At 40.5% G+C, this 20,649-nt stretch overlaps 1 protein-coding gene across 12 annotated transcripts in view; it reads left to right on the top strand.

The window, feature by feature from the left end:
* Positions 1-221: 221 nt before the first annotated feature.
* TCAF1 (TRPM8 channel associated factor 1) overlaps positions 222-20,649 on the top strand; it is a 47,980-nt gene continuing 27,552 nt past the window's right edge. For 2 of the 12 annotated variants that reach the window (XM_070616655.1, XM_070616656.1), the window contains exons 1-2: positions 13,312-13,500; positions 18,469-18,536. In XM_070616655.1, coding sequence (XP_070472756.1) covers positions 13,343-13,500; positions 18,469-18,536 — 226 coding nt within the window. In that variant the 5' untranslated portion in view covers positions 13,312-13,342. Of the gene's footprint in view, positions 426-13,203; positions 13,501-15,443; positions 15,655-18,468; positions 18,537-20,649 lie in introns of those variants that run through there. The other 10 variants (XM_070616657.1, XM_070616660.1, XM_070616652.1 and 7 more) reach the window with 10 other exon arrangements.

Here is a 20,649-nt window from a genome sequence, read left to right as displayed (position 1 = left end):
TTGCGCATTATCTTACATAAAAATATATAATTATTTGTCAACCTCTCACTTCATAAATAGTCTCAGAAATTTATTTTTCAATAAATTGCCCTGCTGCCCTCCCTAAGCAGGCGCCAGGGTCTCCATCCCGGATGAGGGGCGGCATCATCGCGCAGAAACCGACGCAAAGCTGGGCCTCTGAGGGCCGGGGGTGGCTGGCCAAGCTCCGCCCCCACCGCCGCGACCACCAATCAGCTCCCGGGACGGCCCTCCCCTCAGCTCCCTTCTGGCACCTTGTCAGCCTGCAACTTTCCACGTCCCCCGCCTCATCCGCAGCCCAGTCCCTTCTCGCCTGGGCAGCTCTTTCCCCTTGGAAACTGCCGCCGCCCGCTCCTAGCCAGTCCTCTCTGCCCCGAACCCGCGCTGCAGGAAACAGCGGGCAAACGGTGAGTGGCGGTCAGCGATGGATTCTGCACCAGGAGAGGCCTGGCGGTGACACAGGCCACAGTCCGGAGCGCGATGGGTCCGCGCTGTCGGTGCATTTGGATAGGGTGGAGAGGGGTGGGGACGGGCGTCGGTCCTCTGCGTGTCCCTGAGGGGAGGGTGGCAGACGTGCTGCGCGGAGGATTGCTTGCTGTTTATTTCCCGGATCCTTCTCTGGTGTCTCCCTGCAGCTCGGTCTCTTTTTCCTATTTGCCGCATTGTCTTTCACCCTTGCTCGTCAAGAGGCGATGACCCCCATTTTCTTGTGCTCTGCAGGGAGCCATTGAGATTTGAGCTAAAGGGAACCGTGGAGGCGACGACATCTCACCTCCTGGGGGCTTGCTCTTTTATTCTTTGGGGGTAGCTTGCCTCTGCAGAGCCCGCTAGCTGAAAGGCCTCACCTCACCCAGTGCCCTCCCTGTCCACGGGTTCAGAGGGCGGTGGGGGAGGGAGGTGCGAGGTGCGGGGTGCGGGTGGGGTGGTGATGAGAGGGGGGTGCCTGGATCGGGCGGAACGTGTAGTTTGGGACGCATTTGGTCTGAAGCAGTAAGTGCTGGATGATACAGTTCCCAGGTAAACAGCCCCGAGCTGGCCACTGAGCGGGCTCAACTTGCAAATGGAGGGAAAAGGCCTTAAGTATAGCAGAAAAAGATTTAGGAATAGGATAATCATGGAAACTTCTTGGAAGAAGTGCAGGGCTACGTAGACATAAAAGACAAAATGTATCTGTCTAGCTGACCATCCATTCATCCATCCATCCTGTCATAGTCCAAACTGTCAATTGACTTCAATACTTTCCTTTCTTTTTTTGGCTTTGATTTTTAAAAAATTATTAATAAAAGGTATGTAAAACATCTGAGAACGGTCTAAAGAATAATGAATTGAATGCCTGACCATCTCTTACGTCAACAAATAGGACGTGGCAGTACCTTAGAAGGTGCCTGTGTGTCCCAGCTCAGGCCCATCCTTCCCGGAGAGGTGACAGTTCTCCTAATTTTTCTGTTAATCGTTTCCTTGTTTTCTTTATAGTTTTATCATTTGTGTGTGTGTTCCAAACACATATATATGTGTCTTGGCTTCCACTATTGTTTTGCTTTCCTATTAATGGCGTTCTGTTGCACATATTCTTAAGTTTTTGAGATTCACCCTTGTTGATGCTCCTTCATTTTCATTGTTTATGGTTGAATATACTATCATTTATCCATTCTGATGATGGACATTTTAGGTGTTGGTGGTTTGGGAGATGTATGAGTTATCTGTGGAGGTGTAACAAATTACTCCAATATTTAGCAGCTGAAAACAAAACAAAAGGAAACCCTAATCCAGAAAGAGCTTAGCTGAGAGTCTCTGACTTGGTATCTCTCACAGGCTGTAAGCAAGGTGCTGGCTGGGGCTATTGTCATTTCAAGGCTGGGGGTGGAGGGAACCCCTTCCAAGCTTACTCACATGACAGTTGGCAGGCCTCTTGGCCTCACTAGCTTTGGTTGGATACATCAGTTCTTTGTCACTAGCCACAGCATGGCAGCTTGCTTCTCCCAGAGTTAAGGCTCCCAGAGAGAAAGATGAAAGCCAGATTCTTTTTGTAACCTAATCCCATTATTTTTGCCATCTTTTATTCATTAGAAGTGAGTTCCAGCCCACACTCAAGGGAGCGGATTACACAAGATCTTGAATATCTGGAGTTAGGGATAATTAGGGGCCATTTTAAAGGTTGCCTACTCCAGGGGATGTTAACAAGTGATGTCCTCTGACATTCCTGTACATGCCTTCTGGTTCACTTGCACAGGTTCACTCTGGTTCCCTGGAGTATACCCCAGGTGTAGAATTACTGGGTTGTAAGATCTGTGTATGTTCAACTTTATTAGGTTATTTCCCAGCTGTTCCCAAAGTGTTGAGCCAGTTTGCACTCCTTCCATCAACAGATGAGAATTCCTGTTGCTTCACAGACTTGTCATAACTTAGTATTATCCAATTTTATTTTTAGCCAGTCTGGCGGCATGAAATGACGTTCCATTGTGATTTTAATTAGCATTTCTCTGGTAACTAATGAAGTTGACCATCTTTTCATATACTGATGAGCTATTGTGCTTTCTCTCTGTGAAATTCTGGTTCCTATCTTTTACTTATTTTCATATTGGGTTCTCTTTTTCTTATTGACTCATGGGAATGCTTTCTTTATATAATCTGGATGCTAATCAATCCTTTGTTAGCTGCATATGCCACAAATATCAGTTTTAAGTTTGGCGCTTAGCTTTTCTTTCTCTGTATATCTGTCTCTCTCAGTGAATTAACTTTTGGATTTTAATTTCAAGTTAATCAATATTTTCTTTTATAATGTTTCTTGCCTTGAAAAATTGTTTCCTCAAGATAATAAGTTAATTATACTAAGTTTTCCTCTGAAAGCTTTTATAGTTTTGCATTTGGCGATTCATCTTAATCCACCTGGAAATTGATTTTTATGTTGTTTGTTCCATATGAATAATCTATTGTCCCAGCGCCGGTCATCTGCATGAATCAAGTTTTCCATATTTGCATGAATTTGTTTTAAGCTCCCTCCTCTCTTTCATTATCCATTTGTCTAACTCTGCACCAATACTAAATTGTTTTTAACTACTGTAGTTTTATAGTAACTCTTGAAATCCGTCAAAAAAGATCCCCCCAACTCTTTATTCTTCTTCCTCAAGAGTATTTTAGCAGTTTTTCCTCCTTTGACTTCCCATATAAATATTTGAATAAACTTTTCAAGTTCTCCAAAACAAGAAACAAACAAACAAACATGCTAGAAATGTGATGGATATTGCATTAATTCTATATATCAATTTGGGGTGAAATGTCTTCTTTAAGATGTTGAATATTTCTACCTAGGAACTTGGTATATAATGCTATTTATTTAGCTAACCTTTAATGTTTTAAATGTTTTGTAATACTTTTCATTGTTTTCCTTTTGCTCATTTTTGTTACATTTATTTCTAAGTACATTGTATTTTTACTACTATTGTAAATGTTTTTCTTTTATAAAAATTATATTTTGTAGCTTATTGTTTCTGGTGTATAGAAATCCAGTGCATCAAACTTGATAAACTCCATTAATAATTCTAAATTTACTTTATAGGGTGTTTCAGATTTGCTACACAGGCAGTCGTAACTTTCCAGTCCTTAGACTTTTAATTTCTTTTTCCTGTCATACTGCATTGGCCAGGACCTCTGGTATAATATTGAATAAAAATAGGGAGGGGGATCTTGTTTTATCCTTAATATAATAAAGAGAAAGGTTTCACTATATTAACTTTAAATATTGCATTCACAGTGGTTATTTTATAAATGTCTTGTCCCATGAAGAAAGTTTGATTCTTCTTTTGGTAAACACTTTTATTATGAGTAGATGTCTTATTGAATGCTGCTTCTGTAGTTATTGACTTTCTCATATAATTTTTTCCTGTAAATATGTTAAAATGGTGTAGTATAGTATTCAATTTTTAATATTAAATCAACTTTACATTCCTGGAATAAACCCTCTTTGGTAAATATGCAATAACCTCTATGTATAGATATAGACATGAAGATAAGCACTAGATATTTGCATCTATATATGTTGAGATTGGCCTGTAATTATCCTTTTTGGTACTAACATTATCTGTTGTTGATAAAATCTCATAAGGTAACATGAGTAGTATTCTCACTATTGCTATTCTCTGGAAGAATGTGTGCAAGATTGGAATTATCTGGTCCTTGAATATTTCCTCAAATCACAGCAAAACCCTCAGGGTTTGGAGTTTACTTTGTCAGAAGATATTAAACTTGTTGGTCCACTTACTTTAAGGATTATAGGACTATTTAGGTTTTCTTATGGAATCAGGTTTCATTAGTTGTATTTTCCAAGATATTTAACCATTTCATATATATATATTTTCGTATATATATATTCAAACATTGTAGAATAAAATTGTTCATAATGTCCTCTCTTTATCTGTTTAAATATTTTAATCATCTATTATTATGACTCCCTTTTCTTTACTAATATATGTATCTATCTTTTTTGGCTTTGATTAAGTTTGCCAGAACTTGGACTACTTTGTTAGCTCTTTCACATATACACACACAAACTGTCTCTTCTTTTCATTACTTGTTATTTATTTTATTACTTCTTCCTGCCTTCTTTGAATTTTTCTGCTATTTATTTTCTAAACTCCTTTTTTTTTTTTTGAGGAAAATTAGCCCTGAGGTGACATCTACTGCCAATCCTCCTCTTTTTGCCAAGGAAGACTGGCCCTGAGCTAATATACATGCCCATCTTCCTCTACTTTATATATGGGATGCCTACCACAGCATGGCTTGCCAAGCAGTGTGCAGGTCCGCACCCAGGAGCAGAACTGGTGAACCCTGGGGCCCTTGGGGCAGAACATGCGAACTTAACTGCTGTGCCACTGGGCTGGCCCCTATTTTCTAAACTCTTGAGTTACATACTTAGCTCATTAATTTTCAGCTTTTCTTCTTATGTAAGCTCTTAAGGTTATAAATTTGTGTCACTGCTTTTTAGCAGTATCTCCCAAGTTTTGATATGAATATTTTGTATCATATAGCTTTAAGTATGTGTAATTTTCATTGTGGTTTCTTGTTTGAGTCATGAATTTTTTAGAAGTGTGTATTTTAATTTCTAGTCACTCACATGAAGATTGTTTTATTATCTTGTGGTAAATGTTGCCTAACTAATTTGTAATGTCGTCAAAGAAAGTATGATACCAATTCCTTTGGATTTATTGAAGTTAACTTGGTAACCTAGCACATGATCATTTTTATTTGTGAGGTTGAAATTAATGTGGTCCTCTAATTATATAATGTCCTATGTATATACCTTTAAAACAAGTATGTTAATTATGCAATCCAAATCTGCCATATCTTCATCCATTTTTTATCTGCTTGAATTATCAATAACAAAAATACGTATGTTAAAGTCTCTCATTATGATGGTGGACTTTGAAATTTCTCATTGTAGATCTGCTTTTTTTAACTTTATATATTTTGATGCTATGTTATTAGTGAATTGGAGCAAATTGAAAATTTTATCATAATGTAGGGATACAATATTATGACTACCTATCCACGCTTTTTCAAATTCCTAATTTGTTCAAATATCATATCAAAGTTTCCTTGATTAATGTTTACCTCTTTTATCTTTCTTTCATCCTGTGACTTTAAATCTTTCAATCTATGTTTTAAGTATGTATGTTGTAAACTTATCTGTATTGTTAAGAATCTTTGATTTTTAAAATTATTGTCTGATAATTATAACTTTTCATTTAATAATTTAGTCCAATTATATTTATTGTGATTAGTAGTACAGTTAGATTTATTTCTACTGTCTTATTTGCTTTGTATTTCTTCTGTTTTATCTGTCTCTTTCATTCTTCTGCCCTCTTTCTTTTTCCTTCTTTCTTTGTTTCCCCATTGTATTCCTCTTCTTATTTGGTTGTTACATGTTCTAATGTTTTAGGTTGACTATTTTTAAGAATACTCTAGTTGTATAACACTTAACATAACATTTATTGAGGTATAATTGACAAATAAAACTTGAATATATAAGGTGTATGATGTGTTTAGAGATATATATATGCATTGTGAAATGCTTACCATAATCAAGCTAATTAACATATCCTCACATAGTTTACCTCTTCTCCTCCTCCCACTGAACAATTGGGATCTACTCTCTTAGCAAACTTCAAGTATATAATACAGTATTGTTAACTTTAATCCCTATGCTATACATGAGATCCAGAACTTACCCATCCTACATTATCTGAAACTTTGCAACCTTTGACCAATATTTGCTCATTTCCCCCGCCCGGCAGCTTCTAGTAACCACCATGCTACTCTCTGCTTCTATGAGTTTGACTTCTCTAGATTCTATGTATAAGTTAGATCATACAGTATTTGTCTTTGTCTGTCTGAATTATTTTGAAATTTAGCATAATGCCCTCAGGGTTCATCCATGTTGTCATAAATGGCAGGATTTCCTTCTTTTTTTATGGCTGAATAAATTCTATTGTATATATATATATACACACCACAATTTCTTTATGCATTCATTTGATAGACATTTAGGTTATTTCCCTATCTTGGCTACTGTGAATAATGCTACAATGAAAATGGGAGTACAGATATCATATCCAGAAACTGATTTCATTTCCACTCAGTGTGTACCTAGAAGTAGGATTGCTTGATCATATGGTAGTTCTATTTTTAATTTTTTGAGGAACCTCTATAGTGTTTTCTGTAATGACTGTACCAATTTACATTCACGCCAACAGTACAGGGGTTCCCATTTCTCCATAGCCTCACCAACACTTGTTATCTTTTGTCTTTTTGATACTAGGCCTTCTAACAGGTGTGAGGTGATAGCTCACTGTGGTTTTGATTTTCATTTCCCTGATGATTAGTGAATTTTATTATCTTTTCATATACCTATTGGCCCTTTATATGTCTTCTTTTGAGAAATGTCTATTCCGGTCCTTTGCTCACCTTTTAATTGGATTATTTGTTTTCTTGCTATTGAGTTTGCGTTCCTTATATATTTTGGATATTAACCCCTTATTGGATATATAGTTTGCAGATAGGTTCTCCCATTCCATAGGCTGTCCCTTAACTCTGTTGACTGTTTCCTTTTTCTGTGCAGATGCTTTTTAGTTTGATATAGCCCCACTTGTTTATTTTTGCTTTTGTTGCCCATGCTTTTGGGGTCATATCCAAAAAATTATTGCCCAGACCAATATCAAGAAGCTTTTTTCCAGGCTGGCCCGGTGGCACAGCGGTTAAGTTTGCACATCCCACTTCGGTGGCTGGGGTTTGCCAGTTCAGATCCCGGGTGCAGATGTGGCACCGCTTGGCAGGCCATGTTGTGGCAGGCATCCCACATATAAAGTAGAGGAAGATGGGCATGGATGTTAGCTCAGGGCCAGTCTTCTTCAACAAAAAGAGGAGGATTGGCAGCAGATGTTAGCTCAGGGCTAATCTTCCTCAAAAAAAAAAAGAAGAAAAGCTTTTTTCCTATGTCTTTTTCTAGTAGCTTATCAGTTTCAGGTCTTACGTTGAAGTGTGTAATGCATTTTTAGTTGATTTTTGTATATGGTGTGAGATAAGGGTCCAATTTCATTTTTCTGCCTATGGATATCTAGCTATTCCAGCACTATTTATTGAAGAGACTATCCTTTCACCATTGTATGCTCTTTACACCTTTGTCAAAGATGAGTTGAGCATAAATGTGTGGGTTCATTTCTGGGCTCCGTATTTTGTTCCATTGGTGTATGTGTCTGTTTTTAGGCAAGTACCATACTATTTTGATTGATTACTATAGCTTTGTAGTATAGTTTGAAATCAAGCACTGTGATGCCTAAATTTTATTCTTCTTGCTGAAGATTGCTTTGGCTATTCAAGGTCTTTTCTGGGTTATATGGATTTAGGATTTTTTTCTATTTCTGGGGAAAATGGCATTGGAATTTTAATAAGGATTGCATTGACTCTTGTAGATAGCTTTGGGTAATGTGGGCATTTTAACATTATTAATTCTTCCAGTCCATGAATACAGGATGTCTTTCCATTTATTTGTGTCTTCAATTTCTTTCTTTCTTTTTTTTTTTTTTTGAGGAAGATTAGCCCTGAGCTAACATCTGCCACCAGTCCTCCTCTTTGCTGAGGAAGACTGGCTTTGAACTAACATCTGTGCCCATCTTCCTTAACTTCTATATGTGGGACGCCTGCCACAGCGTGGCTTGACAAGCAGTGCATAGGTCTGCACCTGGGATCTGAACCAGTGAACCCCAGGCCACTGATACCGAATGTGTGAGCTTAACCACTGCACTGCTTCATTTCTTTCATCAGCATTTTACAGTTTTCAGTGTACAGATCTTTCATTTCCTTGATTAAATTGGTTTCTAAGTATTTTATTGTTTTTGATGCTATTGTAAATGGGTTTGTTTTCTTAATTTCTTTTCAGAGACTTTGTTATTAGTATATAGAAGCACAACTGATTTTTGTATGTTGATTTTGTATCCTGCAGCCATGCTGAATTTGTTTATTAGTTCTAACCATTTTTTGGTAGAATCTTTAGGCCTTTTTATATATAAGATCATGTCATCTGCAAACAGAAACAATTTAGCTTCTTTCTTACTATTTTGGTTGCTTTTTATTTCTTTTTCTTGCCTAATTGCTCTGGCTAGAATTTCTAGTACCATGTTGAAAAAAAGTGGTGAGAGTGGGACCCCTTGTCTTGTCCCTGATCTTAGAAGAAAAGTTTTCAGCTTTTCACCTTTCATTATGATGTTAACTATGGGCTTCCTATATATGGCCTTTATCATGTTGAGCTATTTTCATCATATATCCAATTTGTTGAGAGTTTTTGTCATGAAAGGATTTGGTATTTTGTCAAATGTTTTTCTTGCATCTATTGAGATGATCATATGATTTTTATCCTTCATTTTGTAAATATGGTGTAGCACAATTATTGATTTGGAGATACTGAGCCATACTTGCATCCCTGGAATAAATCCCACTTGATCATGGTGTATGATCCTTTTAATGCATAGTTGAATTCAGTTTGGTAATATTTTATTGAGGATTTTTGCATTTATGTTCATCTAGGGTATTGGCCTATAATTTTCTTTTCTTGTAGTGTCTTTGTCTGACTTTGGTATCAGAGTAAGAGTAAGGCTCAAACAGTGCAATAACTTTAAAATAGTTTATCTTCATTAATCCTTGAGTTGTAGCTATGCTATTGTTATTGTATATTTTATTTGTTATGCTTTTATGTCCCACAAGACATTTTTTAAAAAATTTAAGCAGTCAATATTAAGTTATATTTGCCCATGTATTTATTTGTTTCAGTATTCTCTATTCCTTCTACAGTTCTGTGCTTTTTTTCTGGATAATTTTCCTTAATCCTGAAGAATGCCTTTTCGTAGTTCCTATAGTGTATTGGCAACAGATTCTCTCAGGTTTTGTTTATCTAAAATGGTCTTTATTTTGCCTTCATTTTTGAAGGATATTTTTTGCTGTGCATAGACTTTTAGTTGGCAGATTTTATCTTCTTCTTCTCTTTTTTTTTTTTTAGCCATTCCATTGTGTTCTGGTTTCCATCATCTCTTTTGAAAAGCCAGCTGTATTATTGCTCCTCTGAAAGGAAAGTATCCTTTATCTCTGGCTGATTTACAGATTTTCTCTCTGAATTTGGTTTTTAGCAGTTTGACTACGATGTACCTGATTATAGTTTTCTTTGTATTTATTCTGCTTGGGGAATGTAGGGTTTTTCCAACCTGAGTTTTGGTGTTTTTCATCTCTTTCTGGGAACTTTCAGTCAGTAATTATTAACATATTGCTTCTGTTTCATTCTTTCTTTTCTCTTCTTCTGGGACTCTGATTACACATATCATAACTTTTTACCATGTCTCATAATTCTATTATACTCTTTCTATATCTTTTCATCTCTTCGTGTATCATCTTCTTTTCCCTCTGTGTTATTTTTGGAAACTTTCTACTGACCTTTGTTACATTTCACAGATTTTCTGGGCATTTGAGTCTAATATGTTTTTAAAGCCAACTGTTGAATTCCTGATTTTAGTGATTATATTTTTATTTCTAAAATTTATGTTTCACTCTTTTATGAGTTTTAGTCCTATACTGAAATTCTCTAGCCTTGTTTCTGTTACTTTTGAACATATTAATTACAGTTGTTTAAAGTCAATCCTTGTCTAAGAACTCAAATGTCTGAATCACCTGTGAGTCTGTGTCTATTATTCATTGTTTCTCTTGAGTTCTTGGCAGTTTATCCTGATTTTTAGCCTCCTTCTAAATGTTTGATTGGATGCAAGACATCGTGAATGAAAAATTATAAAAGTTCTGGTTGTTGTTATTGTTTTTTAAAGAGGATTTTCTGGGAGTGGGGTACAGATAAATTATCAGCAGATTACTTTCATATTATCAAAAGTTAGATTTAAGGTTTCTTAGAAGTGGTCCATTTCAGGTTTTTTCTGTTTCCAGGAGCATAGCCCCTATTCCTAAAATGTCACTCTTATTTATATGCCATGAATTTTCTCATGTCTCAACTGAAAGCAGAGTGTGTTGATAAGAATCATCTACTTTGGTGGGGCTTGACCTCCACTGCTTTATTCCCAGAACAATACAGCTACTGAAATGGTTGTTCAGTTGGTTTACCATGTTACCCACTATTTTTCTGCAAGTTTTTGGGGGTCTGTCCCTGTGCATGGGTAGCACAGAAGTCACCCAATGACTTAAGGGGAATTTTTACATAGATTTTAGATTCACTTGTCTGAGATTTCTTCCTGTCTGAAATTTTGCCCTTTGAATTCCAGTTGATTTGGTAATCTGGAACCAGTAAGACTGACACTTTCTTCTTGGCCTAAGTTACCCTGGATTGTGAACTGGAAAATGCCCCAAAGGAAGAAGTCATAGTGAATGTGGAGCCCATGTCCTGTGTTTTCCTTCCCTTGGGATTGTAGCTTCTCAATCCAGCTTGTGTTGTTTGCTCTTCTAAGTCTTCCATTGTTTTCTGTATTTTGTCAAACTTTTGTTGCTGTTCTCAGTTGGAGGGTTGTTTCAAACAAGGTATTCTCTTAATGCTGGAGTTGGAAGTCTCTTGCCATTTTGTCTTACATCTCAGATTATTTATCTAAGATTATTTTATTTCTTCTTGAGATACATCCTTTAGAATTTCCTTTAAAGCAGATCTTTCAATAATAAATTCTTAGTTATTTGTTGATCTGAAAGTAACCTCTCTAAGACTCCTATAGTAAAAGGTAGTGCCGGGGTGGCACTAGGGATGACAAAGTGGAGAGGATAGCATTTGAGTGGCTTCCAGTTTTAGACTATGATGGGTGGTGCTGTTTTGAATGTTCTAGTACATGTCTTTTGGTGATATGTATATGCATTTCTATTGGGTATATACCTAAGAGTGGTATTACTGTACAGTCCTGGTTTTTTATGTGAAAATGATTTTTGTAACATTTTTAGAATAGAAAATGTCTAAAGAAAAAACTCACTGGTCAACCCTCCCCACTTCCTGAGGTAGCTAAATATGTCCTTATTTTTCCTATCCTTAGATAAACATAAACATACAAAAGTAGGATCATCAGTTTTTCACTGAAAATATACATTGAGAGCATTCCTCCACATATGACTTGAGCTCATGCTTTTTAAGAATTGCATAGTATTTTGCAGTATAGATTTTTAATAAATTGTTCATTCATTCCTATGTTCTGAATGTTTACAGAACTTAATATCTCAAAAATTGTTTCAGTGCTTTCGGGATTTCATGGCAGTCTCCATTACTTGGGGCAGCAACTGGAAAGAAAAAGAGAAACTCTAGGGGAAGTAGAAATGAGAAAGGATAGAGGATTTAAAGCTGAACTAGTAATGTAGAGTCTGAAACAGAGAGAGAGAAGATAGAACCAACTGAAATTTGAGGAGATAAAGGAAGAAAACAAAAGGCTTAAGGGAGAAAGTTAAAAGAAAGGAGCATGAAGACAAGGAGAACACTTACAGTGCAGGAAATTGGTAATTTGATTAGTTTTCTCCGTCAATCTGTTTGTTTTGTTGAGGGTGATCCTAGGATTGCCTTCCATACCCCACATTCATCTTTCGTGTCCATCCACGCATCAAGTGGACATTACAGGGGCACCTTTTTATGCCCACGTGAAGTGGAGAATCTAAAGAAGAATAAAACGTGGTTCTTGACTTATGCTTACTCGAGTTTGGGGAGTTGTGATGAAGCCCTGAAGTAATAGCAGATGTGGTATTCCATCCCCTTTACCACTGAATCCGCATTCCCGTGGAAGGACCAGCCTGGACACTGTTTTGTGGCAAGGGAGAAAGCTTTATAATAACTTCTTCTTGAGGAGAGTTTCGTCTGGGGACACCTTCACCTCGGGTAGCCGGCCAATAGGGGCCAGAGTGGTGAGGGCTGAGGAAACAGGAGAATGTACAAAGGCCATGCAAATCTTTCAGGCTTTTGGGGCCAGACATAAAAAGGGGCAAGTGGCTTTTCCCCTAGGTTCAAAGTTGAGCTCACCAAGCCAGATGAGCAGACACCAATTAAAGGGAACACCTGGTCAGGCATGAAGCCAAATCCTGGGTCAAAAGTCAAATGTTGGATCCCTCTCTTACGTGATTAAAATGAATCAAGACTAGGAACAAAGTTCAAGAAACCCCCATAGAGTTTCTTGAAATCATATTCATATATGAAATCATATTCATACAGGGCTCACTACTAGCTGATTGAGCAAGGATATTTTATCTATTTTTTAGTTGATTAAATTTATCTATTTTTATCACAAAATAATACATATTACTATTGACATGTTAATGAGGTATATGAAGAAAAATGCAAGTAATCCACTCTTTCTTGTTTGAAGTAACTGATTCTAATGGTTTGATGTATGTCTTCCATATAATTTCTGTGTTTATATAAGTATATAAAAATATTTTTTTAATTTTTCGTACAAAAATGCAGACTTTCCATTTTACTACCACATTAAATGTTTATTAAAAATATAAATATATAGCCTAACTCCTGGCAAAAATATACAGCTTTAACTCATCCTTGGAAATAACGGTGTATTATTTTATATAAAGATCTATCATTACTTATCAATCACTCCCATGTTGGTAAATAGCCTCACGGATTTATTTTTTAACAAATTGCCCTGCCTCTCTCCCGGGGCGGACGCCCGGGTCTTCATCCTTAACGAGGGACGACATCTTCGCGGAGAAATAGACACAAAGCCGGGCCTCAGCGGTCCGGGGGTGGCTAGCCAAGCTCCGCCCCTCTGCCGCGGCCGCCAATCAGCTCCCGGGACGGCTCCATCCTCACCTCGCCATGCGCCACAGCCCATCTCCCCCAACAAGCTTCCCACTAACGCCTCCACCGGTTTTCAAATCCCGAGTCTGCCGGCCTCGTCGTCTTCTTGTCACATCTCTGCAGAGGAGTCCATTCCCCCTCTGCAGTAGCCCGGTGTGGAAAATTCTGGACAACGGGTGAGTCTTGTCCAAAGATGGTTTCTGGAAACGGGGCAGGCCCTGGCTCGCCTACCGAGTCCGCTGCGGCCACGGTGCGTGGGAGAGGAAGCGGCCGGGTTCCCCGGGGAGCGCCTAGGAGGAGGCCCTGCGGGGACGAGACAGTGTTCGGGTTTGGGGCCTGAGATCGCTGGGGCCTGAGGGGGCAGATGTCTTTCAAAGAGGATTCCCTGCGGTTTCTCCATCTCTCTTTCTGATTCTGCTTATTTCTACCACTCTGGCTCTTGTTTATTTCGTGCTTCGTTTCTTCTCCTCCGTTAACCTAACCATCAAGAGTCAAATACATTCCTGCCCTTTTTGATTATATTTTTCATAATGCAGTCTTTCAAAGCTGCAGATACGTACAGAAAATAACAGATTTATCAGATGCTTACAGTTTACCACCTTCTCTTCAGCTCTCGCTCTCTCTCCTTCTGTGTGTTTCTCTCTTCCTTTCTAAGAAACAAAACCTTTTTTCCCATCAAATCTCATGCCCCCATCCTCAGACGTAAATTAGATCGTAATCTTTCTCACGTATGTATATTCTTGTCCTTTCATTATTCATGTTTATGTAAGCAGTATATGCGTTTTTGTTTTGAATTTTAAATTTTTTCATGAAACTCAATATTTTGAGGTTTTACCTTGGAGTGCTATTAATCTTGGCATTTCAGACCCAAAGGGACTTAGCAAGCACGTCACCAGCCCTCCTTGTTTAGCTGTGAACCCTGAACCATGGAGAAGATAAAGGGCATGCTCACAGTCCCTCAGGTGGTCCTTGAAGGGGCAGGATCCTGAATTCAAGTCCTCTTGATTTTGTTCCTAGCCTTTCCTCTGTGTAAGCCCTGCCTCTGAGCCCACCTACCCACACGCCCCTATTGATGCTCATAGGAGTCAGTTTGGGGAAAGGGGGTTGAAGAGAGATGGGGAGAGGAAATATGGCTTAGATTTGGACCAAAACCCTAATCAGGATTAAAAGGTATACATTTTCCTAAAACATGAAGTATTGAGTCTTGGGACTACCTGAATATTTATTTTATTGAACAAGCACTCATACAGTCTTACTGTGGATGCCAGACATTGACCTAAGAACTTTACAAGTGTTCACTCACCTGATTTAAACCTTACAATAAATCTCAAATATAGGTACTAATTTTACTATTCCCATTTTACAGGTAATAAAACTGAGGCACAGAGACATTAAGTAACTTGCCCAGAGTCTCTCAGCTGGTAAAGTGTAGCACTGACATCTGAATGCAGGCCATCTGGTGACAGTCTGGGTTCCTAACCACCATACTACCCTGCATTTTACAAGCTAGAACTAGCGCCTGAGCCAGGTGAAGTCACCACACACAGTAGGAACTTACAATTCACAGAAGGGAGGAGCACCTGTCAACTGATTATGGAAAAGGACTTGAGGAAAGAAATGGGGTTTGAAATGGACACAAGAATAAATTTTAGCTACCTGTTTGTTTGATACATAATATCCTTATTTTTAATTTACAAAAGTAACACACGTAACAGTGCAGACAATGCAGAGCTATGTAGAAGCTGCCCTCTGCTGTTGCTCAGGTTACACAATATTAACAAGTAGAGATGTATTCTAACCTTCTCCCACCATAACACAAATATCCATAGGGCTGGTTTTATTGTAAAAATAAAAGTATATATTCAACAATTTCAACAATTTTTATCTTCCCCTTAGCAATATTTCAAGTACATTCCTCCAACTGAATGGAGATCTAAGCTCTTCGTAAGAATTGAATAATATTCCATAGAATGTGTCCTCTAGTTTATTCAGCCTTTTCCTTATAAATGAATAGTCAGACAAGTTTATGTCGCCATGCACACTGCCAGGATGGGGACCGCCGCAATGCCCAGCCCACAGCGCCGGCGACACAAAGAAGCGCTGTCCCTTGCCAAGCGCCGCCCCCTCGGGCTCGAGTCCGCCCGGGAGGAAGTGGGGAGGAGGAGACTCTTCGGGAGCCCCTCCTCTCTTCCCGCTCCGTCTCCTCGCAGCTCCTGCTCGGTCGCCGGGGCGCTGCTTGCAGGGAAGCCCCTTCCTCGCCTGACTGTGCGTCCCTATCTGCACCCAGCCCTTCCCCCTCACGTCCCCCCTGGAAGTGACAGGGCAACCTGGTGAGTGGCCCTGTCCGAGTGCCTCCAGGCTGGAGAAGGGGCGGTGACGGTGGCCTTGGCCTGGGTCTGGGGGAGGGCGGTGCTGGAGGCCGTGGGGGCGCGAGGGGGCGCGGGCGGGCCTGCGGGAGCTGGCGCCGTGAGGCTGGGAGTGCCCAGATCTGGGATCGGAGTCCCTCGCTGTTTGCGTCCGCGTTCCTGTTAGGGATTGTGCTCTGCATCACTCCTGCCGCATAGCTCCCTCTCCGGGGTCTGACATCTGATGTTTATTTGCTTGCTTTGTGTAGTCGAGTTACGCACAGGCCTGACCTAGAGAAACATCATCTAATGCGCAGCTTTATCGGATGAGAAGGCTGTAGCTCAGGGAGGAGGCAGGGCTTGCTCAGCGCCACCCAGGTAGCTGGTGACTGAGCATCACTTGCCCTACTGCCCTTTGATCTGTGCAAACACCGTCTCTGGTACTAAGATCCCTCGCCCTCTCGCAGTGGCCCCCTCGAGACTGGTGTCTGTGTGTGTGTGTTGTGTGTAAATGTGTAAGAGGGGCCGGTGGTCTGTGTACCGCCACCCCATCCAGATCTTCGTACCAGCGGGCCTGGAGAATTCATTCCATGCCAACCCCAGCTTTTCGCTAGGCCCCCCTCCTCCCCCTGCTACCTCCCCCACCCCCACTCCAGCCCCCTCCCCTCTACACCTTTGACGTCACCGACATGCTCGTTGCAGAGTGGCTCTGGGGCTAGGGAGGAAAGTGTGGCCTTGGTGAGGGCCTGGAGAGGAAAGGGGAGAAAGGGATCCCTCACCAGAACTTAGTCTTAACAGCCCCTCGGAGTTGGGAACGTCCTGTCTCAAACGTTGTCCATTTGATAGCACACCCTCTGAGGCAGGCTGATCAACAGCTAGTAGGAGTCAACGCCAGGTTTTTTTTTTAAAAAACAACAACAGGTCTTCTCATTCCTGGGCTAGTGTTCCTCCATTATGCTGTTATCCCGGGAGTTAGGTGGTGAGAGAAGTGAGCAAATGTGAATGAGAGAGAGACAGACAGCCCCAGGGGAACTCAGGAATTAAGAAGGGAGTGCAGTAAGATGGAAATAGGGAATGGAAAAAGCAAAATTTTGAATCGTGCCTCCTTTTATGGGAATGGGGAAGGATTGATTCCCGAAGGCCACAGGAGTGCCTTCAAAGATATTAGTAATGGTGTGGGGTGTTTTTGTTTTTTGGAGTTTCAAATTATTTTATTGAGGTCATATTGGTTTATAACATTGTGAAAATTTGAGGTGTACATTGTTATGTATCAGTTTCTGTGTAGACTGCATCGTGTTCATCACCAGTAGTCTGGTTTTTATCCGTCACCATATATATGTGCCCCTTTACCCCTTTTGCCCTCCCCCCACCCTCTTCCCCTCTGGTAACTGCTAATCTGTTCTCCTTGTCCGAGTGTTTATCTTCCACATATGAGTGAAATCATTCAGTGTTTGTCTTTCTCTGTCTGGCTTCACTTAGCATAATACTCCCAAGGTCCAGTCTGTTTTTTCAGCTGGGTGGTTGGTATATGGGAGTTTGTTTAATTTTTAGAATTATTATCATTTTACTGCCTATATCCTTCCACGTGCATTATATATTCTTTTAAAAGTATAAATTAAACCATTTTTAAGTGAAAATCAAATAAATAAGATCAAGCTGGGAATTTGTAAGACAGGATGCAAAAGAAGGGGTTGAACCTGCCCCAATTCTGGCTCAGTAGAAGTTGATTGACATTGGAAAAGATAGTGGATGTATTAAAAAAAAAAAACAAAGGTTCATGGAAGAAAAGAACATGAAGAGGAGAAGACTGTAGATTTGGATGTCTATGACCTTAATCGTTTGACAAGGTCGGGTAGCTGTTTGCTGAAGAAGTGATCCTCGGTTTGCCCTTAAACCCACATCCAACATTCAGTCATACATCATGGAGTGTCTGTTTATTCCCCTGGGAAATCCAAAGAAGAAAATGTATCCCCTGGCCTCAGACACTTACCCTACCTTGGAGATTTGAAATCAAACTATAATGCAGGATGTTATGTAATATCCAAGATGGGCCTGCTGCTCACCTTCCCTTCCACGGAAAACCGCGTTTGGGCACCAAGGGGCTGCTTTGTAAAGGGTTTCAGGCTAGAAGCTTTGTAAGCTCTCTCCCTGAGTTACAGGTTGTGCCTGGGGTGCCTTCTGCCTTAGTGGTGTGTTTGGTTCCATCAAGCTAGAAAGGGCCAGAATGGGCCCATGGGAGGAGAAAGCAGGATCCATGGAAGGAGAACCAGGGATGAAGAATTTAGGAGGAGAAATAAAAGTGATTCCCCCAGGCAGTGTCCATCTGATCTCACCAGGCTGAGAGAGCAAACAGATTCAGGCAGAAAGAGGAAGCATTTAGTTCAAAAGTCCTTTTGGAGTCACTGATAGCCGGTTAAAGTGGGAACAGCCGCAGCTGCACAGTTCGAGGAGCCCCATGGAGGAGGAAGGCAAACTTACAGTGGGCAAGTGTTCAACCTGTTGGGAGATGAAGGCAGACGTTTTAGGATGAGCGAGATAGGCTCAGTTGCTCGATCTGATCATTTATATATGCAATCATTTAATGTGTGTTTACTTGATTGAATTTATATTATCTGTGTTATTTTTAATTGTGATACTAATATGTACAACAGTACAAACGATGCGGACTTGAATAAAGAGAAGGAATCCTGTTCACCTTTCTGATGCAATCAATGTAACAGGTTGAAACGTGGCCTCTGTAGATTTTCTGTGTATATAAATTCCTGGTACTTAACAGGCTTCTATATTTCTGGTGCCTAGGTGGAATCCAGTACTAGGTTCCCTGGTTTTGAATCCTGAATCCACCACTTACCAGCTTTGTGACTTGAGCAAGTGACAGATTCTCTGGCCATCAGGTTGTTTGTTTTTGCCCATCTATAAAATGGGGGTAGTGTTAGTATGTACCTCATAGGTTTCTTGTCAAGATTAAATAATTTATGCAAGCAGTTACAATAATGCCTGGAATCTGGTAGGCACTGTATTGTCGTTACTACTACTAAAATTACTAGGACTACCTTTATTGTTATGGTCTTTGTCAACACAAAAATGGGTTTGTGTCCTACATATTATGGTGATTTGAAATTTTCACTTAAAGCATACCTAGGACATTCTTCTAGGTAGATGCAAAATAGATTTAACTCATCCTTTGTAGTAGCTACATGTGATATTCTATGCAGATTATTACACTTCACTCATTCTCCTTCTCAAAAGTTGTCTTGCCACAAGCACATCACTGGTGTCGGTCTTACTCAGGATGCAGGAAAGGGGAAAACCAGCAGAGAGAACGGGAGCCCAGCTGTTCGCCGCCAAACCCCGCTGCCCTCGGGCCTCCAGTCTGGCCCAGGAGACAGGCCGAAAGAGGAGACTTGGCAGGAAAAGCGCTCCTGTCCTCTCTGGGCCCTGCTTTTCACATCTCCAGACCACCCGCCCATCCCTTTGTCACTCTCCACAGATATTTCTTCTCCCGTGGACTAGCTCAGAGTACAGGGAGAGCTACAAGGATGTGAGTTCCCCGCTGTGGGTGTCTTTGGAGCATCAACACTGGTGGCAACACAGGCCCAGAGAGAAGGGGTCTGATGGGAAGCTCTTTACAGGATGTGTAGAGTGGCTGGCTGGGGGCTGTGCCCCAGGGTCTTATGATGGGAATAGTGGGCTGTGAGGGGCTTGGGATCTGTGGATAGATGTGGCTTTGGGTTAGAGATCCTGCACCCACAGGAGTAAAAAATGATTCTAGGGAACATTCTTTGTCATTTACTTATCTCCATTTCTAGATTTTCCTTTATCAATCTCCATTTGTGTGGTGGTGAGCATCCTAGTACATGTGTCTTTAATACTGCTGCTCTTATTCTTGTAAGAAAGGTTATTAGAAGAGGAGTTGCTAGTCTAAGGCTAGGCACACCTTTGAAACTGAGTTGCCACGATCAGCTTGCTTTCAGATTCTCAGTGTTTCCTGTAGATTGTGATCATGTCCCCATAGCCTTTTGGACATTGGACATTATTTGCTGCCTTCATTGTCTTCTCTTCCTCCTCCTCTTTCTTCTTTGCCATCTTTTTTGACAATCTTATGGGCAAGATCCACTATGTTTTCATACATCATATTTGCCCGATTAGTGAGATTAAGCATGTTTTCCTCAACTAATTGGCCATTTAAATTTTCTCTTCTGTGATTATCTTCTCTTAGAAAAATAGGATTTCAATAGATAGAAAAATGTGGGAGAGGGAACAGGAAGGAGATTGGATCTAAAATGAAAGCAGGGCATGTCAGCGATGCCAGGTGTTCTGGCAGCTGCAGAGAGGTTGGGTGGCAGGAGATACGCTGGAAGAGTGAGGAACAGCCAGCCCTGGAGACCTTAAACCCCAAGATGAGGCTCAGACTTTCCCCTGTGGGCAAAGGCAAAGCTCTGCGGGGACTTCTTTTCTGGGAAATAATACCACCAGTGGCTCTAGAATAATAAAGGCTAGAACTGATACTAGTGACTTAGAATGAGTTACTGAGGACCCCAACTAGGTTAACGGCAGCATGATTGGAAACTGTGAACGACATTGACGGGACTTGTGACCAGCTGGATAAGGAGCAGAGGGAGAAGGAAGCAGAGACACAACTGTGACTCTGTGTGGTTGGCTGTCCTGGTTATTTGTGGACACCAGGAGGAGCAGGGAAGGGACAAGCTCTGATTAACCAGCTGTTCACTGATTGTATCTTTTTACTAGTTCTCTGAGGTAGAGGTTACCCTCTTTAACAACCAGGGACATGGAGCTTATGTCATTTACCTCAGAGGAGCTAGTTTGGAGGAAAAGAATAAATTTAAGACTTCTTTAGTTTTAGAGACCACTACAAATGGTAGAGTGTGCCCTTTGAGTGGGGGTCTTCAGTTTATTCCTTACGTCAGGACCAGGACCTTTTCGTCCATGGCCTGGGGAAGGCACAGGGAAGCCCTCTGC

Source organism: Equus przewalskii, chromosome 4 (assembly GCF_037783145.1).
Source record: "Equus przewalskii isolate Varuska chromosome 4, EquPr2, whole genome shotgun sequence".
NCBI classification, from domain to species: Eukaryota; Metazoa; Chordata; class Mammalia; order Perissodactyla; family Equidae; genus Equus; species Equus przewalskii.
The sequence above is the reverse complement of the archived record's forward strand: the minus strand, read 5'-3'. Positions and strand labels throughout refer to the sequence as shown.